The 12840-nt window shown below is 49.3% G+C and overlaps 1 protein-coding gene across 2 annotated transcripts; it reads left to right on the top strand.

Annotated features, from left to right (window-relative positions):
* The first annotated feature begins 212 nt into the window (after positions 1–212).
* LOC112299171 (phospholipase A2, membrane associated) lies at positions 213–12007 on the top strand. 2 transcript variants are annotated; one of them, XM_053921150.2, is made up of 5 exons: positions 213–968; positions 1612–1663; positions 1863–2007; positions 2245–2351; positions 11107–12007. In XM_053921150.2, the coding sequence occupies exons 2-5, from the start codon at positions 1624–1626 to the stop codon at positions 11232–11234; spliced, it is 420 nt and encodes a 139-aa protein (XP_053777125.1). In that variant the 5' UTR covers positions 213–968; positions 1612–1623; the 3' UTR covers positions 11235–12007. The 2 variants fall into 2 exon arrangements, with proteins under 2 accessions (XP_053777125.1, XP_024410077.1); XM_024554309.4 differs by lacking the exon at positions 11107–12007 and adding an exon at positions 4392–4930 and having other exon boundaries at positions 548–968.
* The last annotated feature ends 833 nt before the right edge of the window (positions 12008–12840 follow it).

The following is a 12840-nucleotide window of genomic DNA, read 5'->3' as shown; positions in this document are numbered from 1 at the left end:
ATGCTGACTTTTTGGGGATGGGTGTCAGGGAGTGTTTACTCAAGGCCGTAGAAACTAAACTCTTAGCGTGTATTGGAGGGCAAGGAAAAAAATATTTGCTTTAGACTTTAAAGCCGGACCCACTGTGTCCCTGATGGTTGAAGAAGAACAATAGATTCAGGGAGTGTTTATCGGCTCCATCTCCAAACAGGTAAGGACTGGGCTAAGGTAGAGGCAGTATTTCAGGGCAAGATCCACGGCAGCTTCTTCCCAGAAAGGGAGGAGAAGGAGAAGAAGAAGGAGGAGGAGCAAGAAGAGAAGGTGGAGACGCTGGCCCAAGTCAGTGGGAAGGGACCATCTGCTTCATTGCACCCCCTTTCCCAGCTGGGGTCCCCAAGGGGCAGGACGAGTCCTTGTCATCCTCCTTCAGAGACTCACATGGGTCCTGGCACTTTGGAGAGGTTGAGTATGTACTTTCTGTGGATGAATGATCGATGGCATGAATGAATAACACTAAGTGCCCCCTTTTCTATACCCAGATGCCACCTTAGCCGAGGAAGGAGCCATGGACCCCTGGCCGTGCAGATGAGGGCCCCGCCTGCAGCGGCAGGAGCCTCTGCTCCATGAACATGGTCCCCGGGAAGGGACCAGTGCTCACTCCCGGGGCCAGTTCTGGGAGTCTACTCAGTCAGGAATGAAGCCCATGGGAAAGATTACAAAGTAATCTAAAATTTTGGCATCAGCTAACAGTACATAAGGTTTTTCCATCCTCAGCTCTGCCCTACAAGCTAATGAAGAAGAAAAACAAAGGGATTGCCCTGGGGGTGTGGGCATGCCAAACTTTGAGTCCACCAGCTGGCCGCACCCCCGCCCCATCTGCATATCCACCAACTCCCCACCTCCCTGAGGGGCAGCTATTTAAGGGCAGCTGGAGTTCAGAGTCATCAGGAGAGTTACTTGGAGCTGTCAACTCTGGCTTCCTCTGAGAGGTAAACACCCAGAAATGCATGCCCTGTGGGGAGTATGAGTCCCTGCTGTGTTGTGCACGGGTGTGCACGTGTGTTTATGCATGTGTATGGTGCATACATGAACATAAACATGCACGTGGGTGCTTTGGGTATGTAAGGAGCTGGAAAGTCTTACAAAGAGAGGGTGTGGCTTTAGTTTTGGAGAAAATTATTGGGGACTGGACTCCATGGATGGAATTCCCGAGCCTCGAATCAGCTGGAACAAGTAAGACACTTTTAATGGGGGGGCACACAACCTATGGCCTTGGGAACCTGCCAGCTGGTTGGGGTGGCTGGGTTGCAACCTCCAGGAGGTCTCAGTCTGATGGGTACCATGGAGGTCTCCTTTATGTCCTTCACCTTGTGTATCACGTGGCGTTCTCGTCGGGTCTGAGGCCCGTGTGTGTGTAAAAACGTTCAACAGAGCTGGGAAGGGTCAGGAGGTGCTGCGTGTTCTGTAGGTGACGAAGGCAGTCATCCTGGATTAAGGGCATGTCTGCATGTTCCCTTGAAGATTCCTTTCTCCAGGGCTGCTGAGTGCAAGCCAGAGAGCAGGGTGTCAGGGCAGAAGCTGGGACCACCTGGGAGAGGAGTCTAGGCCAATCCACCTGCATTTCTCCCACAGGGAACTGTCGACATGAAGACCCTTCTGTTGTTGGCCTTGACCATGGCCTTTGGTAAGAGCCGAACCTGACCTTTGGCCACAAAGGGGCAGCCCAGGATGCAAGCACCCAGAGCCCCAGCTTTCCTTCCCACTTGGGCAGGCCCTCTCTCAGTGGGTGGGAGAGAGGCCATGGGGGGAGGGAGACTAGCAGAGAGGAGCAGAGAAGGAGGGCACAGGGCCCCAGGCCCCATCACCAGGCGATTTCCTTCCAGGCCTACTGCAGACCCATGGGGATTTGCTGGATTTCCGGAAAATGATCCGTTTGGTGACAGGAAAGGAAGCTATGTCTAGTTATTCCTTCTATGGTTGCCACTGCGGCCTGGGTGGCAAAGGATCCCCCAAGGATGCAACGGATAGGTGAGACCACCCCAGCGCTCCCCACCCTCCACCCACTTGTGGCCCCTGCAGGTCTGGTGCCCATCACCACAGAATCCCAGGAGGTCCCCTCTGGGAAAGCAGCCAGCATGTTGGAAACTCTGCTCTAGCCTATTGCAAAGTCACTGGGTCTCTGCCCAGGGTCAAGGGGGAGAGACCACAGCACCAGGCTCGCTGGAGCTGTGGGGAGTCAGCCCCAATAACCTATTCCCGTCACAGGTGCTGCGCCACACACGACTGTTGCTACTACCGTCTGCAGAAGCGAGGGTGTCGCACCAAGTCTCTGAGCTACAAGTTTGCTTACCGAAAGGGCCAAATCACCTGCGGTAAGAAAGAGTCCTCCAGCCTCGCCCCATCTCCTTCATTTCTCTTACCGAGTGTCTGCTGTGCCGGGCACTATGCTGGGCCCCAGAGATAGAGAGAGAAAGGGACAGTGGCCCTGCCTCAGGGAGCTCATAGGTGAGTGGGAAGTCAAAAAAATGAAAACACAAAATGGGAGACTCTGATAGGAAGTAAGCGAAAGGGTGGGGCCCTGAATACAGGCTGAGGTTCAGAAAGGCTCCTGAATGCAGGGCATCCAAGCTGAGTCTTCAAGGCTGTGCCGGCATCAGGGGAGAGGGTGTTTGGGCGAATTCCTGCCAGAGGGCTCAGCAGAGCTCAAGGGACCCAGGGGGACCAGGCTGAAGGAGAAGGAGTGGTGAGAAATGAGGCTGAAGGAATGGGAAGGGGCTAGATCAAGCCCAAGGCCATATTGCATTTAGATTTTGTCCCGGAGCAGTAGGGCACTCTTGAACCAAGGAGTGACATGATTGCATGTCAGAGGACTCACCCTAGCTGTGGGGTGGGTGGAGAGAACAATGGAAGGGGGCAGGGAGCAGTGAGAAGATCATTGCCATTGGACATATGTTAATAGCTGTTTTGATGGAAGGGATGGGGAGTGACATTAAGATACATTTCAGGCAGAGTCAGCCGAGCTTGGTGATTGGCTGGGTAGGCAGAGAGGGAGCTGTTGAATCGGTACAGGACTGTGTGGATGGAACAGGAGGCTGTCCTGGTAGGTGAGGGGAAGGGAGTTCATGTAGAGCGTGTCTGAGAGGCTTCCAGCATGCCCAGGGGATGTGAAGCAGGCAACTGGAGGTAGGAACGTGCGGCTCCAGAGAGGGGTCTGGACAGGGGGCCCAGATTCAGGAGTCATCCCCTACTTGGTGTTTAAAGGCCCAGAAGGAAGACAGAGGAGGGGATAGTCAGAGAGGGAGGAGGAGAGCTGAGAGAGAAGGGCAAGGCGTTAACTGCGGCCAATTTAACAGCAGCGGAGTCTCCTCCAGGATAAGGGCTGACGGGCTCCTGGGACTTAGAGGCAGGAGGACCACTAAGGATCTCAGTGGGGGCTGTTGCCATGGAGCAAGAGGGCAAAGACAGATTACCATGGGCGGGGAGCAAGCAGCAAGTGAAGCCGAGGCAGTAAGTATAGACGACAACATTCTGGAGCAAGTTTGACTCTGAAGGGGAGGAGAAAGCTCGGTGGTCCCTGAAAAGTTTTGCCCAGTGCCCTCAGACTGCGGATCCACAGGGGGGCTTCTGAGAAAGCACCACCTCTCTCCCCACACACTGAGCTCTTTAAGATCAGACATTAGGTCTCCCTAACATGACCTCTCCATGGGGTCCTGTAATTTAGCAGGCTTTGGGTTGCAAGCAACAAGATGCCCAACTAAAAGCGGGCTGGGTAACGGGGAAGTCTGACTCCGACAAAACAGAGGTCTGGGAGAGGGCAGTGCCAGGGCTGGGGCAGCTTCTCAACTGCGACGTCAGGGACCCAGCCTTTCCCCACCCTCTGCTCCGCTGTGTCGGCAGTGTGATGCCAGGGCGCACTCCAAGCACCACGGCCTTACCCTTGGACGCCTCTCTATTTGAGGGAGGAAATCAATCCTTCCCACAGCCCCCAGGAGCCTTCCCCTTGTGGCTCATTGGCCAGAACAAGGTCACGTGCCTCCCAGAGACCAATCATTGAAAGGAAAAAGGGATGAGTATACCGGGCTTATACCAATTGCCACTCATTCCCAGGACCTAGAGGTTGGGGCTTTGCACCTGGACACATCTGTTGGCAAGAAGAAGGAAATAATGGCTGTCAAGAAGGCCTTTAAGAGTCTCCCAGTGCTTGGGTGCTGATGTGTCCCCATCAGACTGGGTGCTGGCTTCCCAAGGACAGGAAATCTATCTTCCCATCCATCAGAAATCTGGGGCATAGGTGCTTGTCTCAGACCAGAAGCTTCTGGAGGACGGGGGCTGCGTCTTTTCCCCCAGGGTTCCCACAAGGAGCCGTAAAATTAACAACCCCCCGTCTGGTGGTTACTTTCTTGTGATTGCAGCAAAGCAGAACTACTGTAGGAGCCAACTGTGTCGGTGTGATAAAGCGGCTGCCACGTGTTTTGTGAAAAACCGGAAAACCTACAGTAAAAAGTACCAATACTACAACAATAATAAGTGCAGTGGGAAGGCCCCCAAGTGCTGAGGCTGCCTCGCCCTGGAAGCCACCACCACCGAGGCCGGGTTTCCTTCTCTGGCCCCCACCCCTTCTGCACCCTAGCTAGTCCCCCGGCAATGAAGCAATGACCGAAACCCCCCTCTCCCATCCTGGAAACAAGCCAGGAGCCCTCCGATCCCCAGATAGAAGCTTTCCTCCCCAAATGAGAAGCCCTGAGGCTGGTATTCCTTGCACCTTGTCCTCCCTCTTTCTTGGGTGGCAGGAGATGTCCCCACTCCCCCTGTTCTCCAAGTCCTGCTTCCTGTTGAGCAATGGCAGCCAAACTCCCAGGGGCTCTTCTGAATAAAGCAATTCATTGGCAGCCTGTGTGTGAGAGAGAAAGCACCTGGCCCAGTGCTTTTTGATAAAGGTCTTTTTCATCAATGCTCTCATTTCATTTCACTTACCAGTTCAACAAATACGTACAGACTGGTACAAGGCAATGTAGTGTAGGGGGTTAAAAATACAGACTCTGGAGTCAAACTGGCTGAGTCAAATCCCCCAACACCACCTCCCTGAGCCTGTCGTCCCTCATCTAAATGGAGATAGCTTTGGTACCAGCTGCTTGGGTTTGCCGGAGAATTAAGAGAGATACCAAATGTAAAGCACTGGGTCAGGCACAGGTGAAACCCAGCCGTCCACGGCTCCTTCCTTGGGCAAGAGCAGCTCCTGCTGGCCTCCTGGGGGAAAACAGAACCGTTGGTCTTGAGCTTTTGGGAGCTGTAGTTCACATCTTCCACCTGGTACGTTCTCCTATGTTGCCATCCTGGGGAAGGCAGGTTTGTGTAATGCTGGCCACCAGCTAGATCCTGGGGCACTATCCTCTTACCTAGGACTGGCTTCCTGGGCTGAGACCCGGGCAGAGTCCCACAAGGCCCATGCTCAAAAGGGCACCACACCTAGTTGAATGCTGCACCCCAGCCACCTAAAAATTCATAATAACATAGGATCCTGCTTTTTGTTTTGCACTGGGACCCATACATTATGCAGCTGGTCCTACCCTCACCTGGATGCTGCTGGCTGCCCCTCCTGTCATCCAGGGCACCACTGGGCCAGCTACTTTAACCATCACCCTCAGGGCTGCTGGGTGTGGATCCCCACACACAGGCACGCTGCTTGGGGACACGAGTGGGAGCTGAGCTTTAACCCATGCACAGCCCTACCATCTGCACTGACCCAGAGGTGGTGCCTTTCTCTCATTCGTCTTTCCAGAGGGGTGCCTTTTTCTAATTCTGCATAAAGATGCTTTGTTTGCTGGTGATAGCCCTGAGAATGTCCACGGTCACTTGCAATAAGAGAAATGCAAATTAAAACGCCACTGAGATATCATTTTTACGTTATTAAAATAGATCTAAATCCCAAAGTGTGAGAACCTGCTCGGTGGGCAAGGCTGCGTGGGGGAAGCAATTTGCTCCTCTGCAGCCGGTGGGAGGGCAAAATGCCCACAGAGGGCCAACCGGCATATCTAGCAAAATTATAAATGTGTTTATCCTTTGGCTCAACAACCCCTCTTCTAGAAATTTACTCTATGAAGGCACACAGGCACACGCATGGGCCCATGCATGGTGATTCATGAGAAATTTTTTTATTGCTACATTATTCTGAATTGGGTTGGAAATAACCCAAGTGTCCACGTAGAGCGGACTCGTTCAGTGAATGATGATACAACCTCAAAATGGAACACACCTGTTTCATGAGGGCGCTTTCTCTGCTGCAGGATAATAAGGCTCCAGCATGGCAGCAGGTGAAAGGAACAAGGTGAAGGGCGGTATGAATGGTGCGCTACATTTACGTAGGGAAGGGTATTTGCTGATGTTACCATAAACCTTAAAGAACACACAAGAAGCTAATGAAAGTAGTTACCTCGAGAGAGCAGCGCTAGGGTGGGCACGAGCTTCGCAAGCACATTCTTCTCCCTAGATGGACACTAAGTGTCAGAGACAATAGAATCTATGTCTATGTCTATATCGAACTATGGCCAGTTGGCCAGACCTACCTACTGCCTGCTGCATGCTTGTAAGCTGTACGAGAATGGTTTATATACTCTGGCTGGTGTGGCTCAGTGGATTGAGCACCGGCCTACCAACCAAAGGGTCGCCAGTTCAATTCCCAGGCAAGGCACATGTCTGGGTTATGGGCCAGGTCCTCAGTGGGGGCATGTGAGAGGTAACCACACATTGATGTTTCTCTCCCTCTCTCTCTCTCTCCCTTCCCCTCTGTCTAAAAATAAGTAAATAAAATCTTGAAAAGAATGGTTTTTACATTCTTAAGTGGTTGGGGAAAATCCAAAGAAGGATAATATTTGTCACACATTAAAAATGATATAAAATTTACATTTTAGTGGTAATAAATAAAGTCTGAGTGTAACACAGGCATAATCTTTGGTGGGTGTATTGTCTGTGAGCGCTCGCATGCCAGGAGAGCAGAACTGAAGTTACAACCCGGAACGTCGGTCTCTTTACAGGAGGAGTTGGCTGATCCCTGGTCTAATCAGCTCCTTCTCAAACTATCCCTGGTCTTTTATCTATCTCAGCTTCCTACTTTTGCAAAATGAAAGACATACCAAATATGAATCCAAACATTTTGTTATTCAGTTTGATGAACATAAAATCACCCTGTTAAATTGCTTTGAAATTGCTAAACACTCACTCTCAATCTCTGCGTGTACCTCACCATGGCCGGAAAGCCCTGCTCTGGCCCCTGGGCCTCTCTGGGAGGCCCTGGCCCAACCTGTACTGAGGAAAAACAAACACCCTTTTAAAAAATTTTAAATTACATATTATTGATTATGCTATTACAGTTCTCCCTAATTTCCTCCTTAGCCACCCCCCCACCCAACACCCCCCACTCCCTCAGGTAAAACCCCACACCATTGTCCATGTCCTTGGGTCATGTGTATAAGTTCTTTGGCTACTCCGTTTCCTATACTGCACTTTACATCCCCACGGCTATTCTGAAACTACCTATTTGTACTTCTTAATCCTCTCACCTCTTCATCCATACCCCACACACCCCTCCCATCTGGCAGCCACAAAACACTTTCTGTATCCATGATTCTGTCTCTGTCCTTCTTGCTTGCTTAGTTTGTTTTTTAGATTCAATGGTTCATAGATATGTGTTTATTGCCATTTTATTGATCGGAGTTTTGATCATCTTTTTCTTCAATAAGTCCCTTAACATTTTATATAATAATGGTTTGGTGATGATGAACTCCTTTAGTTTTTTTCTTGTCTGGGAAGCTCTTTATCTGCCCTTCAATTCTAAATAATGGCTTTGCTGGTGGAGAAATCTTGGCTGTAGGTCCCTGCTTTTCATGACTTTGAATATTTCTTGCCAATCTCTTCTTGCCTGCAAAGTTTCTTTTGAGAAATCAGCTGACAGTCTTACGGGAGCTCCCCTGTAGGTGACTAACTGCTTTTCTCTGGCTGCTTTATCTTTCACCTTCGGCGTTTTAATTATGATGTGTCTTGGGATGGGCCTGTTTGCGTCCATCTTGTTTGGGACTCTCTGTGCTTCCTGGAATTGCATGTCTACTTCCTTCGCCAAATTAAGGAAGTTTTCTTTCATTATTTTTTCAAATAGATTTCCAAATTCTTACCCTTTCTCTTCTCCTCCTGGCATCTCTATGGTGCAAATGTCAGTATGCTTGAAGTTGTCCCAGAGGCTCCTTACGCTATACGCAGTTTGGGGGATTCTTTTTTCCTCTTGTTGTTCTGATTGGTTGTTTTTGCTTTCTCATGTTCCAAATCATTGATTTGATTCTAGGTTTCATCCACTATACCATTGTTTCCCTGTTGATTGTTCTTTATTTCAATTAGTATATCCTTCATTTTTCTCTGTGTCTTTTTTATACTATAGAGGTCCTCACTAAGTTCCTTGTGCATCCTTTTAACCAGTGTTTTGAACTCTGCATCTGACAGATTGCTTATGTCCATTTTGTTTAGGTTTTTCTCCTGGAGTTTTGATCTGTTCTTTCATTTGGGCCGTGTTTCTTTGTCTCCTCATTTTGGCAATTTCCCTGGGTTTGTTTTTATGTATTAGGTAGAGCTGCTCTGACTCCCTGTCTTGGTAGCATGGCCTAATGTAGTAGTTGTCCTGTAGGGTCCAGTGGTACCCAAGCTGGGCACTCAAGGTGTGCCCTCCACATGGGCTGAGTACACCCTCTTCTTGTAGCTGAGCCTTGATTGCTGTTGGCAGGTCAATGGGAGGGATTTTCCCAGGCCAGTCAGCTGCAAGGACTAGCTGTGACAACCAACCATGAATCTCCACCCTCTGTGGAGGATTGGCTGTGCAGGGGCAGGGTGGTGGTACTACAACATGGTCCGTAGCTGTCCACTGGGTGTGCAGGCTCTGGGGTTTCCTGGGTGGTGCAGTCCAAGATCTGCTCCCACCTGTGTTATGCTGGGTGCCACCCAGCATGAACTACAAGGCAATCTGAGATGGCTGCTACTGTGCTAGACTTGGAGATTCCCAGGCAAAGCCAAACTGTGATCCAAGGCTGGCTGCTGCTAAGGCTGGGCCTATAGCCACTTGGCTAGAAGTACAGGGACTGGGGACTCACTTAGGCTGATTATTGCTATTTGAGGGCATTTAGGAAGATGTCAAGCATGAGCTAAGACAAGCCATTCATATGGAAAAACCGCTATTATCAGCTTGTGTGGGCCCATAAATTGGGTGGGGCAGAGCCTCAGGGAATCTCCAGGGTGGGGCTCACCAGGTGAGACAGGTTGATGGAGTCTCAGATATAACACCCACAGGCTGGCTCTGTTGCTCTGTCAGGGGGAGGTTCAGAAAAGGAACAATGGCCTCTGCCCCTCTTTCTGTCTGGGAGAAAGGTGACCCCAGCTCTTGCCCTGATGCCAGACACTTCAGTTCCTCCCCATATGCCACTGGTGCCTTTCAAACTGCTATCCCTGTGCTGGATCTCAGAGGAAGTAGTCTGAGTAAGTCTGTGTCTGTGCCCTTTAGCAGGAGCTGCTTGGGAATCCAGTGGTTTCTTCCACCGGTTCAATCTCCACTAGTTTTCACAGCCAGAAGTTATAGTGGCTTATCTTCCTGGCACTGAAATCCTGGGCTGGGGGGCATGATGTGGAGTTGGGACCCCTTGCTCCCAAGATATCTCTCCTGAATTTTTATCCACCACATAAGGGTGTGGGGCCAGCCTGTTCTGATTCTCTGTGTTTCTGCATCTCCACCCCTCGTACAAGTCTGGATAGATGTGGTTTCTTCAGTTCTGTAGTTGTCAGACTTCCATTCAACTCTATTTCTGATGGTTCTGGGAGGTGGTTGTTCTCTAGTTTAGTTGTAATTTTGATGAGGTTGTGTGAGGAGGAGAGCCGTGTTTCCCTACACCTCTGTCTTGACTGGAAGTCACAAATACCCTTAACGATTTCATAATTAACAATAAGTGTCCTTTGACTTACAGTAAGTACCATTTATTACTATGCAGGTAGAGTCTTGTTTCCTTTGCACTTACCTTTCAGGATCCACTGGAGTGAGGATGGGACCACATTACTCCTCCATAATTGCTTTTCAGTTGAAAGGGAGGCTCTGAAATGCCCTTTGGGGGAAAAAAGCCATAATTAAATGCTTGCCAGGCGTGTTCTTTCCTTCTGCCTTGATCCAGGGGAAGGGAAAGAGGGCAATGGCTTGTTTGCTCCGTTACCTCCCTCCCTCCACAGAAGAGTTTGCACTTCCTAACTGAGGATTCTTCCAAGAATTTCTTCAATGTAAGTCTTTGTGTGCAAAAGTTGGGAGGCCTTCTATTCCTAAGAACATTCCTTTTATAGTCTCACATTGAATAACAGTTTGAAAGGACATAATATTCTAGGTTTAACTTTTTCTATGCCTTAGAGATACTCGTCTGCTTTCTTCTCACACCCAGCACTGCTGATGAGAAGTCTTGTGTTAATCTGACTCCTGATCGGCAGTTGGTTTCCTGCTTTCCCTCAGACGCCTTCAGAATTTTCCTCTTTGTCTTCAATGTCCACAACTTTCACTACGGCGCTTCTAGTTGTCAGTTTTTCTTTACCTGTCCTGTGTGCACTCTTAGGCCCTTTCACCTTTCTTCAAATACAGGGATTTAATATTCATTATTTCTTTGAATGGTCCCTTCCATTTTTCCTCTCTCCTCTTGGGACCTACGTTATCTGGATGTTGGCACATTTAACCCCCGTATCTCTTAGACTTCGTTTTCTGTCTTCTCTTTATATTTAGATTTCTCAATCTAAGCCTCTAACTCCTGTGTCATTCTTCAGCTGGCTATCCCATTTCAATGATTAGATTCTTCATAACTAACATGTACACTTAGGGTTTTTTTTAATGATTTTTTTCTTGGTGTATAGTGCTCATATCTTGCCTTACCTACAAATGTGGATGTTTAACATGCTTATTTGAACTTCTTGTTCATCCGTCCTGACGATTCTGTTTCAGGATGTTTGTGTTGTCAACTATATTTCCTCTCCTGCAGTGGTGTAGTTCTACATCTGCAGGTGGATTTGCAGAGAGGGGCGGGGCTGAGTCCTAGGTTTGATGATTGCTCTTTGCTGCCACAACTACAGGCAGGTGCTCCGGGCGGGGATTCATCAGGAAACACCTGGGAAGCAGCTGCACTGGCAGGAAGCCACATCCTGAAGCAGAAATCAGCCATCCCTTGGATTTTAGGGTGCGGTGGAGGAGGAAGTCGTGAAGGACAGAAGAAGGAATGAATGCCTGAGGGTAGCTGAGTGGTCTGCATTGTCTTCAACAACTCCTCCACCTGCAGGGTTTCTGGACAGCCCAACTGTGAAGTCCAGAACTTGAGCATCTCAGCTCTGGATTCCAGGGAAGGGAGGCAAAGAGAGAGGAAGAAGAGAATGTAAGAAGCTTTTTCCCAATCTCTCCAGCCCTTGCCCCTGCACAGCCTCCCCTTCTCCCTGACACCCACTCCAGCAGAGGAGATCAGCTTCATTTTTCCTGGCAGGACTGTGTATGGGTTCTTTTGTTGGTTCTTCCAATCCAAGCTTGTCTCTCAGATGCGTAGTTTTTCTTGATTGGTTTTGACAAAGGCAGCCCACAGCCTATGCCAGGTTGTAAAAGGGAAATTATACAGGGGTGGGCAAAGTAAGTTTACAGTTGTGAGTACCTGAAGCACAGAGTTTATTCTTGTATTATTATTTATTAATTGCTGTGCTAATTTTCATCTGAGCACGTGTAAACCTGCAGAGCACCATTATCTTGTGTATAATTTAGAAGCACAGTCGCACAGACACAAAATATTTCTCAGGGAACCATGTATCTAAATTAACAGATGAAGGGTAAACGGGCAGGGTAGAGGGAGGCTAAAGGAAACAATGAAGTGAAATAAAACCAGAGTCTTGCACAAGCCATGACGACTGTGTTTTATGAACAGGGACTGTGGTGCAGTCGGCTAAGCAACCAGTCAATTACAAGGAAGGGTACTTACCCTTTGACTCAGCATCCCCGCTTGTGGAAATGCACCCTATAAATGTGTGCACGCACGTGCGCACTCACGTGCACACACACAATGATGAATGAGCAGTATGTGATGGGCAGAGTGAGAATTCAGACCCAGAATTGCCTTGATCCAAAGTCTGTCTGTTTCTACTGCCCTTGACGGTGGAAAGCTTGACCGCGGTGTCTGTGTGAACCCGGAAATGCCCATCTCTCGATTATTGCTCTCTCTGGGCTACAGCAACAGAGACTGTACATAGTCTAAGAATCATTTCTAGTTTGCTTTTGTCCTTAGTTTCAGGATGGAGTTAAACTGATGCGCCCTGCCTGATAACGAGTACAGTAAGGTCAGGTTTATGCTGAGTGGCGGGAAGGTGACCATCTGAGCCCAAAAGTCTTCTGTACATGATGGAATGGGATATTAATTACTTAACAAAATGAGTGAATGGTGGACTGGGAGCTCCTCGAGGATGGAAACCACACCTGGTTCACTGTTAGCTTGGGGCCTGGCTTGGAGGCAGCCAATGCTGAGGGTCTAGGACACAGGTGAGGTGGAAGAATCTGGGGAGACCCATAAACACTTGACTCCTTGAGCCACTAACATCGACTCACGCCCTCCGAGATGCTCAGCTTCCACACTGCAACATGGGCCTCTGTTACCTTGTGACAGATAAGAAGATGCCTGCCCTGCTACACTGACAGGGAGGGACAAGGCCAACGGGTCCCAGGGCTCTCTTCAAGGTCCAGTCCAGACTTCCTGAAAGACTTCAGTTAAGAAGATGAATGAAATAGTCCCTGTTGTTTACCGCTGCTGCCACGTTCTTAACTGATGTTCATCATCC

Source organism: Desmodus rotundus, chromosome 3 (genome assembly GCF_022682495.2).
Source record: "Desmodus rotundus isolate HL8 chromosome 3, HLdesRot8A.1, whole genome shotgun sequence".
Taxonomy (NCBI): domain Eukaryota; kingdom Metazoa; phylum Chordata; class Mammalia; order Chiroptera; family Phyllostomidae; genus Desmodus; species Desmodus rotundus.
Note: the sequence above shows the minus strand (reverse complement) of the source record. Positions and strands in the feature narration are given on the sequence as shown.

Bases quoted from the DNA above. Each gene is read 5' to 3' on its own strand.
- LOC112299171 (XM_024554309.4), top strand. From the start codon at position 1,624: ATGAAGACCCTTCTGTTGTTGGCCTTGACCATGGCCTTTG. The intron at 1,664-1,862 runs GTAAGAGCCGAA...ATTTCCTTCCAG, and splicing joins GGCCTTGACCATGGCCTTTG to GCCTACTGCAGACCCATGGG. The intron at 2,008-2,244 runs GTGAGACCACCC...TTCCCGTCACAG, and splicing joins CCCAAGGATGCAACGGATAG to GTGCTGCGCCACACACGACT.